Here is a 21,264-nt window from a genome sequence, read left to right as displayed (position 1 = left end):
CCAACATTATTAGCAGCTTTTGAGTATTGGTCTATGGATTATTTAGTTATACAGTTTATTCCGAAATTATTATACAATTAACCCGTAAAAAAAGGGAAAACGTTTTTTCATAAGATCTTTTATAATTTCCGAAAGGTAATTTAATTTTTAATGAACTACAAAATAATGAGAAAATTGTTTGGAACAAATATCACTATGGACGGCAGTCCATGTAGTGACGAAGCGCACCAGGAGAGTGTGCGAAGGCGACTACTATATATACACGAAGAAATGAAAATCTACTGTGATGGTCCGATCATAATGAATGATACACCTATCGAAAGGTATTGCAAAAACTAACAGGATTGCATACCAAGACTCTAAGAAAATCAATTTGCTTGGGAGAGAGAGCGGTGAAAGTGAAAAAGTGAAAATTTCGATATTTGGAGCTGTTGGGGCCGGTGGGGATAATTGCCCCCTCGCAATATTTTACTTGTATTCCTTTTGAAAATACCCGTCGAATGAGGGGTCGTTTGTCAAAATCCGACGCTCCGTTCAAAAGTTATAGCCAAAATAAGATTTTCTTCGTCTTCCCAAAATGAAAATTTAATTCTGTTTGTCAGTTTGTCAGTTTGTCAGTTTGTCAGTTTGTCAGTTTGTCAGTTTGTCAGTTTGTCAGTTTGTCAGTTTGTCCAAAACATGTTTTTTAAGTTCTGAAAATTTGATATGACGTTCATCACATCGATATAAAAAACTTTTGTTCTACCACTTTTGGAAAAACTCGCTAGTTTAGCGGGAAAACAGCTATAAATAGCTAAAATTCGGAAAGCCGTAACTTCTATACTACTAAAGCTACAGACTTGTGCTGCATCTCGTTTGAAAGGTATTTTGAAATGCTATAAACGCCTTCTATATGCAATTTGTGTAAATGTAATAGTTAAAAAAATATGAACAAAAGACAATTTTTTAAAACTTTTTTTTTAGCTTTTTTTTATTTTTCTCAAAAACGGCTCTAACGATTTTCTTTAAAACCTTAAACTGTATAGCCCTTGAGATTCCTTAAATTTTGGTATATAACACATTACTGTAAAAAGTCACGTTTAATAGTTATTTTTATACGAAAATAGCCACTGTTGCCAGCTCGAACAATTAACGCTCCCTGAGTATTGAATTTTGTGGGAGGGTATCCGAACTGTATTTTAGGGTCATGGAATCAGTAAATTTGCACTTAAGAGTTCCATATAGGAATCTTTTGTTCTACGACTTTTGGAAAAAGCCGCTACTTTAGCGGGAAAAAGCTAAAAATAGCTAAATTTCGTTAGTTTGTAAGTTCTACACTACTAAAGGTACAGACATGTGCTATACCTCGTTTAAAAAGTATTTTGAAATACTTCAACGCCTTTTTAACTTAATTTGTTAAAATACTTTAGTTTAAAAATTATGATTGACCAATTTAAATTTAAATGTATATATTAGCTCCTATGAGAGCAAATGTAAACAAACAAAAACTTCTGATATCAAATAAAAACACCTCTTAACGAGGTAAAAAACTAGTGACGACCGCACCTTCAACATACAAAAGTTCTGATATCAACATTTGTGACGAAAAATTATTACACTCGTCATTAAATAGACTTTCTAATATTTTCTCATTCGGCACGCTGCAATAGAAAATGCCTGTGAAGGGAAAAATGCTGGAATAGTTTGCTAGGGCGGGCCGAATGAGAAAATATTAGAAAGTCTATTTAATGACGAGTGTAATAATTTTTCGTCACAAATGTTGATATCAGAACTTTTGTATGTTGAAGGTGCGGTCGTCACTAGTTTTTTACCTCGTTAAGAGGTGTTTTTATTTGATCTTATTTATACAAAAACAAAAACCCTCATTTCGAATAAATATATAGAATATACAATAATATAAAATACAAAAATATTAAAAATATACAATATTTTCTTAGCTCACCTGCTTGACACTGGCACTGTCCGCCGCCGGATCCGCCTTCTCCGCTGGCCGCTGCTGCCGCCGCCTCGGCCGCCTGACGTCGCTGCTGGCGCCTCGTGAGCTGCAGATGGGAGACATCGCGTCGCAGGCGATGCAGTTCCCGCCTCACGTGCAGGGCCAAGTGCTGATTGGTGGCATTATTTTGGCCGCTGCCGCTCTCCGTGTCGCTGGGATTGCTGGCCAGGATCTGCGTCTGGTCGGCGGGCCAGTGGACCAGCTGCTGCTGCTCCAGTCGCAGCTCCAGCTCCACGATGCGGGCATCTAGCTGCTGGAGGCGCTGCATCCGCTGCTCCAGCCGCGTCTGCCGCACATTGCCGTACAGGGCGAAGCTGAAGGCGCACAGGCAGAGCACGTAGCTGGCCACGTGCAGCAGGGATATGAAGCGGACTGTGGGGCGAGTGGGTCGCTCCTTGCTGTTTATAATGCTGGGTTGACAGGGGGGCGGGGCCAGGCGACTAGCTACCGATGCTGCTGCTGCTGCTGCATCCGGTGGATTGTGACCCAAAAGCAGGCTCTGCTGTGGGGTTTCCACTGCTGCTGTTGCTCCTCCTTCTGCTGCTCCTGCTGCTGCTGCGGGGGCTTCCCCCGATTGCGAAACGTCCTGGGGCATTGTCCTTGGACTGCCGCTGGGCGGCGCTTTGTGCTTGCGCATACTGCTGCGTCTTAGATGGAAATGAAAGGCTCGCCACGAACGGAAAACTCGCGTATGTTGCTGTCACTTGAAGTGTCCTTGTGTCCTTGTGGCATCACAGAAACTGAGCACAGCGAAAAAAGCACATATGCTGCACCGCAGTGGTTGCTCTGTTTTTTCGTCCTTACTACGTTTTTTTACTATTTTTTGGCGAACGGCTTTCGAGTGATTTTCTATTCTTCTTCGACTGCGGTAGTTGGCCAACAGCACATTGCGCCCCGTTGTTGCTGCAGTTTTCCGGAGGCCATGGAACGGAAAAAGTACGTTAAACTTTTGCTGCTCGTGCCACTCGAGCGGGAAGTCCTCTTCTCAGCCAGTTGGGCTTTGTTTTTGCCCTGTCAATCGCTGTTCAGTGGCAGCTGCTCCTGCCAGTCGTTGACAAGTCCTGTTCCTTGGTTCGCACTTGTCCTTTCAGGGTCCTTCACATTGCAACTTGTTTAGCTCGGCGTTCACTTTTCAACTGCAACTGCAACGACACAGAATGAGAAAAGAAAAGTGAAAAATAAAGTTGGGCAAAAAGTTTTCTTTGGCTATTTTTTTTTGCTTTTTCTCCATGAATTATGTGCAAACTGGACCGTCGGCGGTGTCGCCACATTTTCAATAATCAGCCGGGCTCGTCGGCGGCCGGATGATGTCTCCCCACCGCCGAACTAGCCGACTTGACTTCGAAGTTCAACCAGGCGTGCTCGACCCGCAGAGAAAAAGCCACTGAGCTGAGCTCCGAGCACCTCGCAAGAATCGGGCAACCGAAACTTTTTCGCACAAAACTTTTTTCTAGCTCAAGTAGCTGTAAAGGCAGCCACTGACAAAATAAAAAGAATTAAAAAAAAAAAAAAACACAAAAAACAAGAAACAAATAAAAAGCATCTCGAGAGCAGCAACGAAAACGGGAAAAGGCATTTGACCCATGGACTTGTCGTGTCAAAAACATTTGTTGCCTTCAACTCTGCCCCACATGCCACCTCCAGAAATGGGGGGATAATGCCAGGGGGTGGGTAAATGGGGGCGTTTGGCAATACAAAAGTCATAAAGTGGAAATTATAGCACCGACGGGTAAGATGGAGGGGAAAACAACGAAACTGTAATGCTCTTTAGAGAAATGAAATGAGCTTGAGAACTTTTTAACAAGTTTCCCATAAAAATAAAGAACAAAAAACAACAGCTCTAAAAGTATCCAAAAGTTGACCAATATGGTAGCCCATGGCAAAAGTTTTCCTAAAAGCTGCAAACTATTACTCAAGAATAATTAAAAGGATTGGTAAATAATTCATAAGTGCAGAGGTTAACGAATAGACAAGTAAGTTTATTAAATTCTATGATATTTTTCAGCAGTTTTAAATTTGTATGAGTTTTTCCTGTCTAGAGTTTACAGTTTTCCAATTTGCTGATTCATTAGGCGGCCCAAATTGCTGATTAAACATTTCCACACGCACAAAAGCCAATATATATTTATTCATCTAATATTACTTATTTTCGGTGCGTTGGCATTGCGCAATCATGCGCCTAACAACCAAAACAACAATGAGAGAGGAGCCCCAATAATACTGAAAAAAAAACAATCGTGCCATTGAAAAGGCCCCACCAAAAACGCAGGAGGCGCCGCAACCGCAAAAAGCGAAAATTGCGCCAAACCCGAAAAAAGCATAAAAGTCAAAAGGCCAATATCAAACAGAAGCAGCAGCATCGGCATCGGGTTGAAAACAACAATGGATACTATATCCAAAACCACCTCCCCCCCGCCGGAAACCCCCTTGATTTCGAGTCAATGGAATGTTTGGAGCACCCTAATAAAACTAATTGAAAGTCTTGTGCGCTCCGGAGCCAATAATGGCAAATGAAGACGGCGATGATGATGATTCTGCAGATGATGATGATGATAATGATGATGTCCGGGCCACAACAAAAACAACAACAATAACAACTGCAAGGCGGTGGAGAAGCTTTTAATTTAACAAATAAGAGCATGTGTGCAAAGTGGAGGTTCGTTGTTCATTGTTCGTTCACTGGCTTCCACTGAGTTTTGAGCTGACACTGCAATTGGCTGGCTACTGAATTGCCCTCTTCCACAACCCACCCAGCATCTCTGCCCATATCGATTTCGATTTTACACAATGTAACTGCCAAAGGTTAATGCTATTCCGAGGGAAACCGGGGACAGCTAACTCAATATAAAATAAATTGATTTCAAATTTCGAGCAGCAGCTCCATGTGGAGCGCAGCTTTTTTCTCAATTACATGGGGAGTTTTGAAGACTCGTCGCCGGTCAAGCAGCGCTGTGAAGTATGCTATGAATTTGTACGCCCTTCCAAGCCGAAATTGAATTAAACTGGTGTGTGTGCGGCCACTTAGCACACATATTGATAGGCGTTTGTGTGGGTATGTTTGTGTGGTGCTGGTGTGTTTGTGTGGGTGAGTGCGTCCAGCTGGCAATTGAAAAATTTGATTTGGAATTGAAATGCAAATCAAGCCAGAATTGAAATGGTTTTAGCCGGACGCCGAAAACGGAGTGGAATCCTGCCCAAGAGGCAAAAGCTTTCTAAGCCATCCAACAATGTTGAGTTAAGTGCCACACGTACGTGTCCTTGCCTCAGTATGGGTGTGTACACACATACATATGTGTATATTGGGTCGGGTTACAGTCAATGGCTGTAAAAAGCTCAATTGCAATGCATTCAAAGGGATTATTGTCCTTATTTATTTTGCTAAATTTATTCGTTACGCACAAATGCGCAAACCAAACCCAAATAACCCGAATAAGGACATGGCCACGGGTCCGGTCGTGGCAAATAAAAACATGAACATGATGGCAAAACAGCAAACAATGAGCAAAAAGGGCCAGGCCGAATCAAAGTAAATAAACAATAAAAATAATCGGGCCGTTAGCAACACATGTGCATTTTTCATCATCACCATCGACAACCCCAATATTCAACGTCATCATCATGGTAGTCAGCTCCAGAAAACGTTGTAGAACACTTACAAAAATATAATAGCTTTACGCAAAAGTTTCAGTAACAGTCAAAAACAAAAGATAAAATAATTCAAAAAATAAGGGAATGAAAATACAAATAGTAATTTGTTTTTTTAAATCAAATGATATAAAGTGATTTAGATTTTATCCAAAATTTTAAATCTTGCATTTTTAGCTTAAGAAATTTGTAATTCTTACTTTATGCTGATTTAAGATAATTTATTTTATTAGAAAAAATTTTTGTTTTTGTGTAGGTTGTTCCTGCCGGTGGCCATATCAAAGAACTTTGTTGCTGCCACTACAAAAGCAAGCAACAGCAACAACAATGGCAACAAGAAGCCCAACAACAACATTGGGGGGAATCCTCGACAGCTTCGTCTACGTTTTTGGGCGAGGCAATAAATAGTTGTCGTGCCATAAGAAAAATGCAAGAAGTGTTCAAGCTCCCTCGCTTCCCTTTCTCAGCTTTTCTTCACTTTTTTTTTGGCAGCCAGGACCCGGAACCCCTAACCCCTTGCTCACTAGTGTGAAGCATCATTTCCTTTTTTTCCCCCGCTCCATCATTTAAATTGAAAAATATTGAGGAAGCCGAAGTAGAGAAGTTCCTTGAAGTTAACTGAAACAGGGCCACGAAAGGACGACAATGTTGCAAGGAAAAAAAACTGGGTGGTGGGTGGTGACCGAATGAATTGGCAAACTTTCGATTTTGGAAGACAGCAGCCATGGAAAGTGTTGAGCCATTTCGATTTTGATTAAGGATCCGAAAAAAAAGTCGCAGTCAAACAAGCTTGCTGTTGGTTAAGAAATTGGATGTTCTTTGCAAGGAAATTAAAAGGGACTTTAGGGACTTAAAAGGAATGAGTTGCTGTAAATTAATTTTGAGTGCTTAGAATACATCAAATAAAAACACCTCTTACCGAGGTAAAAAACTAGTGACGATCGCACCTTTAACATACAAAAGTTCTGATATCAACATTTGTGACGAAAAATTATTACACTCGTCATTAAATAGACTTTCTAATATTTTCTCATTCGGCCCGCCCTAGCAAACTATTCCAGCCTTTTTCCCTTCACAGGCATTTTCTATTGCAGCGTGCCGAATGAAAAAATATTAGAAACTCTATTTAATGACGAGTGTAATAATTTTTCGTCACAAATGTTGATATCAGAACTTTTGTATGTTAAAGGTGCGATCGTCACTAGTTTTTTACCTCGGTAAGAGGTGTTTTTATTTGATATCAGAAGTTTTTGTTTGTATACATTTGCTCCCATAGGAGCTAATATATACATTTAAATTTAAATTGGTCAATCATAATTTGTAAGCCATTGTATTTAAACAAATTAAGTTAAAAAGGCGTTTACGTATTTCAAAATACCTTTTAAACGAGGTATGGCACATGTCTGTACCTTTAGTAGTGTAGAACTTACAAACTAACGAAATTTAGCTATTTTTAGCTTTTTCCCGCTAAAGTAGCGGCTTTTTCCAAAAGTCGTAGAACAAAAGATTCCTATATGGAACTCTTAAGTGCAAATTTACTGATTCCATGACCCTAAAATACAGTTCGGATACCCTCCCACAAAATTCAATACTCAGGGAGCGTTAATTGTTCGAGCTGGCAAAAGTGGCTATTTTCGTTTCTGAATAACTTTTAAACGCGATTTTTTACATAAACATGATATATACCAAAATTTAAGGAATCTCAAGGGCTATACAGTTTAAAGTTGTAAGGAAAATCGTTAGAGCCGTTTTTGAAAAAATTAAAAAAAAGCTAAAAAAAAAGTTTAAACAAATTTTCTTTTGTTCATATCTTTTTAACTATTACATGTACACAAATTACATATAGAAGGCGTTTATAGCATTTAAAAATACCTTTCAAACGAGATGCAGCAGTAGTATAGAAGTTACGGCTTTCCGAATTTTAGCTATTTATAGCTGTTTTCCCGCTAAACTAGCGGGTTTTTCCAAAAGTGGTAGAACAAAAGTTTTTTATATCGATGTGATGAACGTCATATCAAATTTTCAGAACTTAAAAAACATATTTTGGACAAACTGACAAACAGAATTAAATTTTCATTTTGGGAAGAAGAAGAAAATCTTATTTTGGCTATAACTTTTGAACGGAGCGTCGGATTTTGACATATGACCCCTCATTCGACGGGTATTTTCGAAAGGAATACAACTAAAACATTGCGAGGGGGCGTTTATCCCCACCGGCCCCAACAGCTCCAAATTTCGAAATTTTCACTTTTTCACTTTCACCGCTCTCTCTCCCAAGCCAATTGATTTTCTTAAAGTCTTGGTATGCAATCCTTTAAGTTTCTGCAATACCTTTCGATTGGTGTATTACTCATTACGATCGGACTATCACAGCAGATTTTCAATTTTGCGGCTATATAATAGTAGTCGCCTTCGCACACTCTCCTGGTGCGCTTCGTCACTACATGGACTGCCGTCCATAGTGATTTTTATTTTTCTTGCAGCAGATGGGATAATCTAAGAACAAGCCAAGACTATTATTACCAGGAAACGTAATCCAAGAAAAGTGTAGAACTTTGTGGTTTCTAATAAAAAACGCATAATATTCTTTATAACATTTTACGCCCCGCCTGCTACATCCATCTCATATAGTTCTCGTGCCATTCAACTGGTCTTGTGAGATAATCCTGCACTTTTATGCCAGCTCTCTAGTTTAGGATTAAACGATGCGACTCACTGGATACACTGAATATCTCGGCGTTAGCTTTAATGTCCGTAACAAAATACTTATGTGTGCGTCGTTTGCTATTTCCTATAATTTTTACAGCTTGTTTTCATGTAGATGCGGTTGCTGCTATTCTCTCTCTCTCTCCCAGTTTTGTGTGTTTGGTAAGGATTTCCTTTTTATGAGCCTTCTTTTACAGGCGGCTTCTGCACACCCACACACACTCACAGTAGAAACTATTAGTGCAACTCATTGGCAAGCCTTGTTGTTGTTATTGTTTATTTTACTGCTTCTTTTTGGGGGGAGGGGGAGGCGTTCCTTCGCCACACTGAGGGGCGTGGCCACTCCGTTGTTGTTGGGCGTGTGTCCGTATTTGGTAAAGATTTCCAGCAGAAGTTGCCCATGGGAGAAATTACTTAATTTTGGAATTTCAATTTAGCACTTAGACAGGAAACATGGCACTAAGGAATGGAACCAGACGGATCGGAGGGGGTGGGAGGGGTCTACGATGGTCTAGGGTGTGTGTGTCTGGTTGTAAAAATTCAGCTTACACATGCTGTGACTCTTGAAAATTTCCGGAATTTTGGCACGCAATGTTTGCTTTTGTTTACTTGGCTACCCGACATCCTGTTACCTCTTTTCCTTTTCATTCAGTCCCCACTTTAGGATTTTTTCCAACCTCATCTCGGGCTAGCTTCCACACATTCCGTTGCCCAGGTATTTCCTTTTTTATGGCCACCATTCAGTTTATTTGATTTCATTTGAGGCAGCAAGGTGCTTAACAACCTAAAGAGGAATCGTAATTAACTCTTGGCCCACACACTCCAGCGGATGGTTAGTTTAACCAACTCTAATAAATGTCCTTTCGTGCAGTGGGAAAAATATTATAAGAACTATGAAATCTTGAAGATATTTCAGAAAATATTTTTGATTAAAATGTTTAACTTTTAACAATGGATATTTAAAGGATAAGAGATTCCTGACTTAAAAACAAGAAACAACCTTTGTCAAGCTTCTATGCTAACGATTAACCTTTTGATTTTTTTAACTTCGATACATAAACCTCTAAAGTTTTACTTAAAGGGCATAGGGGAACAAGCCTGGGAAAACTGCCCCAGGCGGTATTGCAGAATTTTAGATGAGGATTGGTAGATAGGAACCTAATGGATAAGAATTCCAATTTTCAAATATTTTGATCCGCTGGTTTACGAGTAATCTGCCGCAACTAAAGAACATATCACTTGATGTATCTTCCCTTCGGTGGTTCTTGAGAAAACTTTTTTGATGCCAATAATTTTTGTGTTAACCTTCAAGAATGTCAGCCAATCTTTGGATTTTTACCATTCTTATAAGCTACCAAAAATCGCGATTCAAATTTTCAAAAAATTGGTTCAAGACTTTCCAAGTCTGACAACACCGCCAGTTTTTTACAGTTTGTGTGTCCTATAACCATCTACTTCATATAAAATATTCATAATTTTTCGAGTGGTGCAACAGTGTTAAACAAACAAAAAACTGAAGAATTTATTTCTGGAAGGGTAGGAATGGAGTCAATAAAAAATATTTGGCTTGTAAATAGTTAGTTCTTAGACCAGAATTATTATCAAAGAGTAAAGTATTTAATAATTTGGGTGAAAAGTGGTCCGAATTATAAAATGTTTGGCATGTATTTGCTTGTAATTGATTTAATAGGACCCAGTCCCAGTCTAGTCCCCACAGCTTCGAATTTAATATCCTCCCTGGACAGAGATTTCATAAGAAATCCTTTGAGCATGGATGACCAACAAATACTTTAATTATGTGATTCTAAAGAAATCGCGGTCCAAAGAGGACTATTTAATTTGCGATCCTTTCGGCACCATTGTTATTGCGCGAATTTGTTAACAATTTTTTATCATGCTCCGCATATTAAAGCTTTCAAATTACTATCTTGCTTTTTAGAAAAACGATGGTGCCGAAAGGATCGTAAATTAAATAGTCCTCTTTCGACCGCGATTTCTTTAGAATCACATAATGAAAGTATTTGTTGGTCATCCATGCTCAAAGGATTTCTTATGAAATCTCTGTCCAGGGAGGATATTAAATTCGAAGCTGTGGGGACTAGACTGGGACTGGGTCCTATTAAATCAATTACAAGCAAATACATGCCAAACATTTTATAATTCGGACCACTTTTCACCCAAATTATTAAATACTTTACTCTTTGATAATAATTCTGGTCTAAGAACTAACTATTTACAAGCCAAATATTTTTTATTGACTCCATTCCTACCCTTCCAGAAATAAATTCTTCAGTTTTTTGTTTGTTTAACACTGTTGCACCACTCGAAAAATTATGAATATTTTATATGAAGTAGATGGTTATAGGACACACAAACTGTAAAAAACTGGCGGTGTTGTCAGACTTGGAAAGTCTTGAACCAATTTTTTGAAAATTTGAATCGCGATTTTTGGTAGCTTATAAGAATGGTAAAAATCCAAAGATTGGCTGACATTCTTGAAGGTTAACACAAAAATTATTGGCATCAAAAAAGTTTTCTCAAGAACCACCGAAGGGAAGATACATCAAGTGATATGTTCTTTAGTTGCGGCAGATTACTCGTAAACCAGCGGATCAAAATATTTGAAAATTGGAATTCTTATCGATTAGGTTCCTATCTACCAATCCTCATCTAAAATTTTGCAATATCGCCTGGGGCAGTTTTCCCAGGCTTGTTCCCCTATGCCCTTAGAATAACTGAAGTTTAAAGTTTTTCCCGTGTAACTCTTTCTGTTTGCAGCTGGCACACACGACAAAGTCACACTTACTCTGTGAGGTAAAAGTCGCATACTGCAACAGCCAGTGATCCCACCCATTTTCACCCCTTCCCCAGCCCTTATTTCAGCAACTCCTTTTGACTCACTGTGCGGTGAGTGAGTGAGTTTGTTAAACAGTGTAAAGTTACACGCAACTAAGCACTTAACTGCATAAAAGCTCGAGCACAGAAGGCGAGTGAAAGGTGGGCACAGAAAAAAGGGGTTGGTGGTGGGTTAGGGAGGAGGAGGAAAAACCACAGGCGGGGCAACCTTCAACTTGCAACGCTTGACTTTGCGTGCGTTTTTATGAATGAGCTGGCGCCGAGGCGAGCAACAAATGTAAATCCGCGACCCCGTCGAAAGGTCGTCCAACGGACTGACCAAACCCGCAGGGCCTCTTCCACTCCCCCCCCCCGCCCCCTTGCAGACAGCCAACTACCCACTTCCACCACCAGCCCCTTTGCCCGTCTGAGGCGCAAATTGAAGCGCAAACCCGGACCAGATGAACATAAAACGATGTCCAGACGGGTTGCTAAAGAGCTGCGGCTATGTAAACAGACACAGCTGGACATTCGACAGGAGGACCGGGTCTTGGTCTTGGTCTCCACATCTCCATCTCCGTCTCCGTCTGGCCAAATCCCCACTGCTCCTCCTCGGCTCCTCCTCTCTCCCTTTTCCATTCTCTGTGTGGCATTGTCATGTTGCGGCTAAGGCGGGTTAAAGGCTCTGAGCTGTTGCCCATCAATTGCGCTCTGATCTGCCACTGAAGGCATAGAAAAGCGCTTAACTTCTGCACTGAAGGCGCACGAGTTGCGAGAATGAGAATGCAACCTGAGCTGGAAATGGCCCCACATCGTGGGAAATGGCAAGGAGACACTGAAAACATGAAGAGAGTGGAATGAATGAGATGTGATAAGCTAGATGTATAGTCGATAAATCGGGGTGGCTTCTGGTGCACGGAGAAAAAGTTCGAACGGTTCTAACATTTTGTAGGGATCAAAAATATTCTCATTTTATATAAAACAGGTACTTTATCTGGAAACTACCCAAAAATTTGGAACAAATGTTTAAGGATAAGCCTTTAAATCCCAAAATGGCCGATATAATACCAAGATTATGGATAATCCCTGAATTAAGTTGACCGCTTTGACCAAAGGTAAGAACAAGGGGAGTGCAATACCAACCCCGAAAAGAACTAAAAAGGTCTTTGATCATTAAAAAAAGAAAGGAAATTTAAGACGTGCCTGAAATAAACCACTACTTTTTAAATCCACCTTCCTACAAAGTCGCAAATTTTAATGAAAACTGGCTGAGGTCCATAAAATGTTGTATCATTTCTCACCCAGCCTCGTGTGTGTCACCGGTTTGTTGCGGCCAAAAGTGCAAGGTAACCGCAGAAAGAGAGACAGTGAGTTCCCCAACCAACCCACCTTGCATCCGCCGTCCCTCGCCAATTTAAATTTTCCCATAAGCTTCTGCCAGACTTTTCGGCTTGGCATTTAAGTAATTTGTTGCCTGCAACCTGTGGGCTTCCACTAGCCTCCGCCACCACCCATCGAGTCCCTTTTGCCCGTCTCCTCCTGCGGAAGGTACATACATCTGCTGTCGCCGTCATTGGTTGGCAATTTTTCACTGGCTGACAAGATGTCGCCTTTGCGTCGCTGTCGTTCCGTTGCTGCCGGGTTGCATAATTGCTTTGTGGTTAAAGGATTATTTACTTTTTTTGCCAGCAACGCCCATTACCAGGAGTCGGCGGGCTTCGTCCGGATCCGGATGCCTGCTGACTCACTTAAGACACAGTTTGTCCTCGTCACTAAGCCGACGGCTTGCGCTGATTTCGGCTTAAATGCATTCAGCTCATTTAATTTGCAGTGCACCGCAAAAACCCAGAAAGCCCGCTTCTTTTTATACCCTACGCCAGCAAAAAGGAGGTTCTGTGTGCTTTGTAAATGAGTTTTTGTACTTTTTCTGCACGGTTTCTTTATCCTTTTATGCTTCAGAACGTTGCAATTTAACTGATTTTGATTAGCATCTTTTTTTAACCAAATCATGGCTACTTTGAAACGTGATTCTCGGACCGGAAATATACATGGACATTAATTTGTACAACTTATCGTCTTTACAAGCTGAAATGTTACCCTGAACTACTTTTGAAACTGGTTCACGAAATGTGTGCTAAATCTATCGCTCTTCTGCCAACTAAAAGTGCAGTTAATAAAATAAAATATTTGACTAAAATAGTTAACGCTTTCTGTAACAAAATTAATAGAACTCTAACATTTTTTGCTTAATTTTTTATAAAAATTCCCAAATTGATTTCCCTTTTTTCAGGGCATTTAAACTTCAGTGCTTTGAATCTAATGATTTTTGTCATGTTTCCTTTTTTCGTTGGTCGGCTTGTCTCCCTTTTTCAGCGCTGCTGTCTCACAAATTATATAATTAAGTTAAAGTGAGCGGCGGCGGGCAATTTACGAGCAGCTCCATCGGCTCCCATCTGGCAGCTCCAACTGGGTAATGGGTAATGGTAATGGTAATGGTTAGGGGATACGGTATGCTACAGTACACTGAATGCTGGATACTGGATACCGGGTACTGGGTGTACGCTAATTTCTTAATTCTCACCTTCCGCTCGCAGGGCGGACGTGGACCATTCCCGTGTGAAGGCAGCGGCAGCGGCAGCCCCAAAAATAGCGTTTCCGTATTGCCATGTCTATCATGACTTTTATTGTTGAATGAACCCTCCGGCGATGGCGGCACACCATCACACCATCCGAGTCCGAATGCCCATCTGCCCATCCGATTCCCGGTCTTTCGAGGTCCAGGTCCAGAGGTCCAGAGCCATGCCCACAGTCCCTTCACCCGCCCCCTTTTTTGTTGCTGAATCCCCCATTTCGGCTGATTGCTGTTCATTCGCGCGTTAAATGTGAACGGGTCTACGGCGGAGTGGATGCTGTGTTGATGCTTTTGAAAACGAAACCCCCATGCCATCCCCAGCCCAACCCCAACCCCAACCCCAACCCCTTTTCGCTCTCCACCACATACATATATATTTTCCTGGACTATTCTTTGACTCTACTATATCTCTCCCTCTACGGGGTCTCACTGGGCGTTTTGTGTTCAATTTAGCGTCATAATTTCGTTTATTGCATAGCCTGCTCCCCGAATCTTCAGCGCTGCTGTCAAGTGTTTTTGTGTTGAGTTCATCAAAATTGTCGCCGGCCAACGATGACATCCACTTGACGCAATTTTCAGTGCTGCGGAGAGCATCACTGCCACTGGCAGCTCCACTCGAGAGTCATTCATTCATTCGCTCAAGCCGCTGCTAAGCATCCATTCATTCCGTCATTCATCCATTCACTCACTCGCTCATTTCACACCATTTACAGTTACAATTAATGTTTGTTTGCCTGTCTCCCGCATTTTTAGACTACCTCCCCTCCCGAAAAAACATCAAAGGGCGGCCCAGAAAGGGCGGCCCAGAAAGGGGAGAAGCAGCAGAAGCCACCCACAAAATACCGCCCAGGCTTATCTTAAAGCTGCAAAAAGCTTGCATATTTAATAATTGCTCAGCTGAAGTTCATAAAACCGGTAAAGAAGTCCCTAGAGGAAGATTCCCGAGGGAAATGAAAAGGGTCGAGGGATGGCAGCAAAAAGCGCAACCTTAGCCCGCTCATAAATGAATGTTTCTGCTATAGAATTTACACCTCCATGGATGGGATGGAATGGTTTGGGGCAGGGACTGGGGGGCAGCATCCTGCGGCATGACTGGCATGCTTCTGGTGGCCCAGCTGAGGCATGCCCATAAAGTATCTTAAATATTTCAGGTGTGCCGGCAATTTAAGGGTCTCCATCTCATTCAGGTGCGGGTTCATTAGATGTCCACTGCAACTTCATTTGCAGGAACGTAAAAAAAAGAAACACAAATCTTCGCGGCTGGTTACACTGCCAGCTGGTTAGTTGCCAACTTGATGTCGGTAAACCTTGGATTCTTGGGTATATACTGTATAGAATTAGGGAAGACAAGTCGCTTAATCGTAAACAAACTGAAACTGAAACCACTCCAAACACATAAAAACAGATTTTGATTAAAAATGTATAAAACGTGGAATACATTTAAGTGTCAACCTCTTCGTTAATCATTAATGTTTAAGAATGACTGTTTATTACGAAGTTCTGTTAATATTTCCCCAGTTTAAACTCATTAGCACCTCACATTAGGTACGGAAGTTAAAAATCTTTTCAAAACCTTATGGAAAAAATATTATATTTAGTGTCTTTGGGTAATATAAAATACTTGGAAAATCTATTATGATAGAAAATTGTTTGTAAATGTCATATTTATCTAAGGACCACATGGTACCGATCTATATATTCCTTACTTAATCTTCCAAGATTACAGATACGTCTAAGATACTTGGAAACCAAGTTATTTTATGATTTCATCGTAAAATCCAGGTACCCGGTATGTGGATAATCGTAAGACCCAACTTTGGCATCCCTAGTTGATGTTTTGGTTTTTATGCTGCTGTTATTTTAGCTGCAGAGGCTTAGCCAGCGACGACGTCAGAATTTCAATGTTTTTTTGTTCTGCCCAGCCTGTTAATCTATTTTTTATGCGCTTTGCGAGGGCATTCGCCTAAAAGCTAGCTGAGGATTTTTTTGTTCCCTTTCGGCGGGCCGTTGGTGCTGGTTTTCTGCTTTTGATTTGATTTCGTTTTCGTTTCGCATTGTGGGTTCTGTTTTTCCCCTATATCCCTCTGAATATGGCTTGTATTTGGGTATGGTGCCGAAAAAAAAATGTTTTTTGTTTGCCTTTTGTTTTCTTTTGTCATCTGGTCCAGCCCAGCCACCCTAATTTGTTGTTGGTTTTTTGTCAACGCTTTTGCATACAAAGCACACACACACACACGAAAATGGGATTTTATGCACCCCGCTTATTATAATCAAACAGTTTGTTTGGTTCACCTCTTACGTACTTTTTTTTGGCTTTCGGCTTCTTTTGCTTCGTTTTTCCTCTTCCACGGTTGCTGTTTATTTTTTGCCGCTTCCTTTTCACTGCACCTTCTTCTTCTTAGTGATTTGGGGCACTTAACATAATTTAATTTCGGCAACTATAAATTACAACTCCTTGCACTTGGCACACACCACAACACTGAAGTTGTTTTTGCTTTCCTTTTTTGTTGTCACAGCTCAAAACCTTCTCCTTCTGGCTTCCTTTCGCCCGTTTATCCTTAATCTAAGGACAACAAATGGGTGGGGGAAAACTCACGCCCGGAGGTAAGGATCCCGCGACCCTTGAAAAGCGCGAATTTTTCCGAACCCAAATATTTCTCCGACCCACGAACACACTCACGTCCACAATGGGCAACACAATCAAAGCTTTTGGCGTCACTGTTTTGGTTTCAATTTTGGTTTTAAGTTCGAACCGACTTCGATTTCCCGATTCCCAGAAATTTTCCCGATTCCGGAACAATGCGACCGCGCGACTCGAATCGCCGAAACAGATTGAAGCGAACATCGTCGAGATGGGTGTTTTTGTTCGCACGCGACCAACATCCCTCTCTTCGGTTTGGTTCTCTTTGGTTCTCTGGTGCAAGGCCTCCGCCTCTGGAACGGACAATCTGTTAAGGTCCAGGCACATGGGCGTAGCCTGATTTATTTCCTGGCAAAATATTCAAAGAAATCATAGGCAATAAAAACTTAACCCATACCACCCACCTAAGATACGCACGTATGCCACAATTGTTGATATTGTTCACTTTGATATAATGGCAAATGGTGTAAGAAAAGTGAACATTTTTACAAAAACTCTAGACAGATCCTTTAGGAAAGGAGCAAGGACCTCCGGGTAATTTTGTTGTTCTCAAAACACTTTCCTCTATCGATCTGAATTTAAATTATCCTCTAGCTATTAATTATTATTAATCTTAGTGACGTATAGTTGGTTACCGACCTTACAAGGCTCTTCAGATGGACCCTATTTTAAATTCTGCCAAAGTGTTTTTACCTTTATTATTCTTTATTATTCTCCACGATCAATATTGATCGAGTCTTTGTTAGTGCATATGCTCAGCGTCCTCCTTATTTATTTTACAGGTCCTTAAAAGTTCTTTCAAAATAAATATGGATATGATGTACATTTGCCCCCCTGGTTCTTAACATAGCTCCAACAGTTTTGTTTGGAATCGAAACAGCCCCACATTTATGAGAGAGCATTCCGGTTTGAGTTCGATGCTTGGTTGCGGTTCGAAGAGAGTCGTTTTGGAGAAGGTGTTGCAAGGTAAATAAGCACGCAACGGAGAAAGCAGCAACAAAAACATGATCAACCGGTGGGACTTACTTATTGCACTTCAAGTAATGCCCTCTGAATTATGTAATTATGGTTTTTTAATTGGCTAATTACTAGAATTATTATCGAAAGTATTCATATACATATATGCAGACATTGATTACTTATGTATATATTTAATTAACAAAAAAGGACATCAAAAAATACTTAAGCTAACAATATCTTTAATTTAGTTTTACATTATTATATTAATTTTCCACGATGCTGACGAATTCAAAAAATGTTTCTATAAGAATAGGGGTTTCCACAATATAATAGTACAACTTACTTCCTTTAATCAACAGGCACCTAATGATAAAAAAAAAACCTTATAAAAGGCTGAGGATGTCTGAGATTTTGTACGATTTGATTTCGGTGTATCTCTGGGAATTTTAAATTGTTGTGAGAATTTTCGAGGTTGAAAATTAAAACGACAAGCGCCCTATAGAACACATAAAGTCACAAATATCAATAAATGTTAAAGCTCAAGAACCTATAATTCAAGGTGATAAGAAATACGGGATGCATTAATTTCAGGTGAAATTTTGCATTGTTATTCCAAAAAAGTACACACGATAAATCATTTTATTTTGAGCAGTCAACCAAGTGCATTTTTGGAATATCAACTCAATAAATCTCTCCTTTCTCTGCGCCTTTTCGGAGTCATAAGATAAGAGCAGATTTCAGGTCACCGAAGAGGGGCAACAGCTGCTTTCAGTGGCCAAGGCCCCTCAAGAACCCCCATGCGATTGTTCTGAAAAGCCGGATAAACAACTTTCCTGCATTCCCAACCAACTGTTTTTTAGCCCTTGAATTGAAAGAGGGATTGATGTCGCTAATTATAATTACATGTCAATTATAATTGGCACCCAATCAGAGGTCGTAGGAGCAGCTTTATTAATTAGCCGCAATTGTTGTTTTGTGTTCCATTTGCCAAGCGTTTTCAGCTCTCTCTTATTTTTTTCTCTTTAGCGCCCACGCAACACTCTCTTCGGTGCGGTACAACTGTTGGGTGCACAGCAAAAAAAATATCTTATTAAAAAAATATAGGTATATCATATTATTTTCATATTTAAAATATATTGACATGAATTTTTAATCTTAAATGTATTCTATTCTATTTCATTTTGTAATAGGTAAACAAATAATAAATACAAATTCACAAAAACAAATCAATCTCTTAAGTTTTTCTCACTCTGTTTTGGTACATTCTATGACGGTACTTCTTCAACTTTAGGACGCCATACTCATTTCCGGTTTCCGTTACTTTGTGTGCGTGGAAATTTTGGGATTGCGTGACAAACTTTGGCCGCCCGATGCTTTTTTGCGCATCTGAATTTTATTGAAAACACATTAAGACATCCCACCAGCAGGCAGCGACACTTTCGCCGGAAGTTGCCAATTTCCCCAACGACGAGCGCCCCCTTTTTTGTGGGCGTGACCCGTCAGGGAAATCAAATTGTCTGGTGCAATGGCAAGGCGAATTGTATTTTACTGCCAATAAACGTAACTTCCCCTCGAGCAGGCTAATCAACGTTTTGCAAGAGCCGAAAAATTGTCGCGAAGAGCGAGAGAATTTCCACCCCGGCCCATCAGGGGGCTGATAAGACGCCTGCATTGATTAGATAAGAACCGAAATGAGCGGGAGCTTTTTCTTTTTCTATTCGCTTCGTTTGATAGCCAGAAAAACCTAATCGCGCTTAGTCACAGGTTGCCAAAGCGCGCAGACGGTCAGAAATGGACGACACCGACTTCTCGCTCTTCGGCCAGAAGAACAAGCACAAGAAGGACAAGGCGGATGCCACCCAGATCGCCAAGACGCCCACCTCGGAGCTGGATCTCAAGAGGATCATAATCTCGCGGGCCACCACGGAGGACACATACGAGAATTGTGCGCGGGCGGGCATTGCGGTGATCCTCAACCACAAGGACGTCAAGGGGCAGAAGCAGCGCGTGGGCACCGAACGGGATCGGGATGACATGGAGGCCACGCTCAAGGGGTTCGGATTCGATGTCCGGACCTACGACGATCTGACCTTCTCCGACATCAACGACAAGCTGAAGGAGGGTGAGTGTTTCCTCATACGACCAGTGTTACATAGAAGCACCCATAAATCACTAAAACCGCTTTATCTACCAACTGAATCAAGTTTATTTTTGTCTTGCATGGCAAAATACAAAGTAATGTCTTCTTAATGAGCTGGCCTTTGAGAGTAAAATATATGTATTTAATATCTTACCAGTGGTGAAAGAGAATAATAGCAATCACTATTATTGTTATTTAAATTATGTTTTAAGTGATTTTTTTTATCGGCATTGGTGACATATTTCAAACACCGATATCTTATCATTATCAAAACAAAGTCAGTACTTTTATGACTGCAATAATTATGAGATAAAGAAAGTAATCGGTTTTTTTTGTTCGATCTCAGAATCAGCAAAAAACAAACGAATTTCTAGTTGAATTAAATTCCACTTGAGAACTAAATCTTATAATATGTATTATTATTAGTTTTTCTTAATTTTTGTATAGAAACCCATACATTGACTACTTATTTAACTTAATCTGTAATTATTCCAGTGGCTCGCGAGGATCACAGTCAGAATGATTGCTTTGTGTTGGCGGTGATGTCGCACGGAACTGAAGGAAAGGTCTATGCCAAGGACATGTCATATCCTGTGGAGCGCCTATGGAATCCCTTCCTTGGCGACAACTGCAAGACGCTAAAGAACAAGCCAAAGCTCTTCTTCATTCAGGCCTGCCGTGGTGAAAACCTGGAGAAGGCCGTCGAGTTCTCAAGCTTCGCAGTGATGACCAGGGAACTGGTCCCGGATTCCGTGGCCCCCGTACAGCCCATTACCTACGCAATCCCCAGCACGGCGGACATGCTCGTCTTCTATTCCACCTTCGACAGTGAGTGTTGACAAAAGTAATCTTCTTTTCATAGTTTCACAATGAAATGAAAATTTTCCGTGCCTTAAAAAGCTTTTAACATCAATCAATAGGGGGTTTTAATTGGTTTTAAAGGATAGGGTTTATTAGAACAAGATATATCAACATGAATTAATATCATATTATTCACAAAAAAAAACATTTTAAAATCATTCCCAAAATTGGTTTGAATTGACAGTCAGAAATTATTCTACATCAGAATATTTAATTATCTCAAATTATATTTGTTTTTTCACATAAGAAATGGATAATTCAACTTACGACTCAATAGGATGTCTATAAAGAATATTTACATACTAATTTCCTTCTCTAGTTTATACGTTTACTTATAAAAAAAATTAAACACTCTATATAATTGTATTTTTAAAGAATTGTATTTGATTTTCTTTTATTTTGATTTCTTTCCCTTCCCTTATTGCTTTCAGAATTCTTCTCGTTCCGCAACGTTGACGATGGCTCCTGGTTCATCCAGAGTTTGTGCCGCGTCCTGGACCTGGCCGCCTCCAACGAGGCATCCCAGCCGGAGGGCGCCGAGCTGCTCCGCCTGCTGACCGCCGTCAACCGCAAGGTGGCCTACGAGTATCAGTCGAATACGAAGAACGAGGCCCTCAACCAGATGAAGGAAATGCCCAACTTTATGTCCACGCTGACCAAAACCTTCCAGCTGCGTGTTAAGCCCAAGACCTGAGCACCGGTCACGGAATCACCGTCAATCCAAAACCATTGGGGACTGAGTGAGTCAGTCGAGGGACGAGGCGAACGAGGGACACCACAACTCTTTCACTTAATCGTAATGTTTGCAATTTGTTGATAGAAATATATACATATCGATGGCACTTATC

At 40.6% G+C, this 21,264-nt stretch overlaps 2 protein-coding genes across 3 annotated transcripts in view; one reads left to right on the top strand and one right to left on the bottom strand.

The window, feature by feature from the left end:
* LOC108062353 (collagen alpha chain CG42342) overlaps positions 1–16,632 on the bottom strand; it is a 74,195-nt gene extending 57,563 nt beyond the window's left edge. For both annotated transcript variants that reach the window (XM_017148981.3, XM_017148977.3), the window contains exons 1-2: positions 16,118–16,632; positions 1,943–3,138 (exon numbers count right to left, since the gene is read on the bottom strand). In XM_017148981.3, the coding sequence (XP_017004470.2) occupies positions 1,943–2,633 (691 nt within the window). In that variant the 5' untranslated portion in view covers positions 2,634–3,138; positions 16,118–16,632. The remainder of the gene's footprint in view (positions 1–1,942; positions 3,139–16,117) is intronic.
* Positions 16,633–19,172: 2,540 nt separating this feature from the next.
* Decay (Death executioner caspase related to Apopain/Yama) lies at positions 19,173–21,258 on the top strand. The gene is made up of 3 exons (XM_017149082.3): positions 19,173–19,537; positions 20,051–20,383; positions 20,848–21,258. The coding sequence occupies exons 1-3, from the start codon at positions 19,207–19,209 to the stop codon at positions 21,108–21,110; spliced, it is 927 nt and encodes a 308-aa protein (XP_017004571.1). The 5' UTR covers positions 19,173–19,206; the 3' UTR covers positions 21,111–21,258.
* Positions 21,259–21,264: the final 6 nt, after the last annotated feature.

Source organism: Drosophila takahashii, chromosome 3R, assembly GCF_030179915.1.
Source record: "Drosophila takahashii strain IR98-3 E-12201 chromosome 3R, DtakHiC1v2, whole genome shotgun sequence".
NCBI lineage: Eukaryota > Metazoa > Arthropoda > Insecta > Diptera > Drosophilidae > Drosophila > Drosophila takahashii.
This window is presented reverse-complemented; position numbering and strand designations above follow the sequence as displayed.

Bases quoted from the DNA above. Each gene is read 5' to 3' on its own strand.
- Decay (XM_017149082.3), top strand. From the start codon at position 19,207: ATGGACGACACCGACTTCTCGCTCTTCGGCCAGAAGAACAAGCACAAG. The intron at 19,538-20,050 runs GTGAGTGTTTCC...TAATTATTCCAG, and splicing joins CAACGACAAGCTGAAGGAGG to TGGCTCGCGAGGATCACAGT. The intron at 20,384-20,847 runs GTGAGTGTTGAC...TATTGCTTTCAG, and splicing joins CTTCTATTCCACCTTCGACA to AATTCTTCTCGTTCCGCAAC.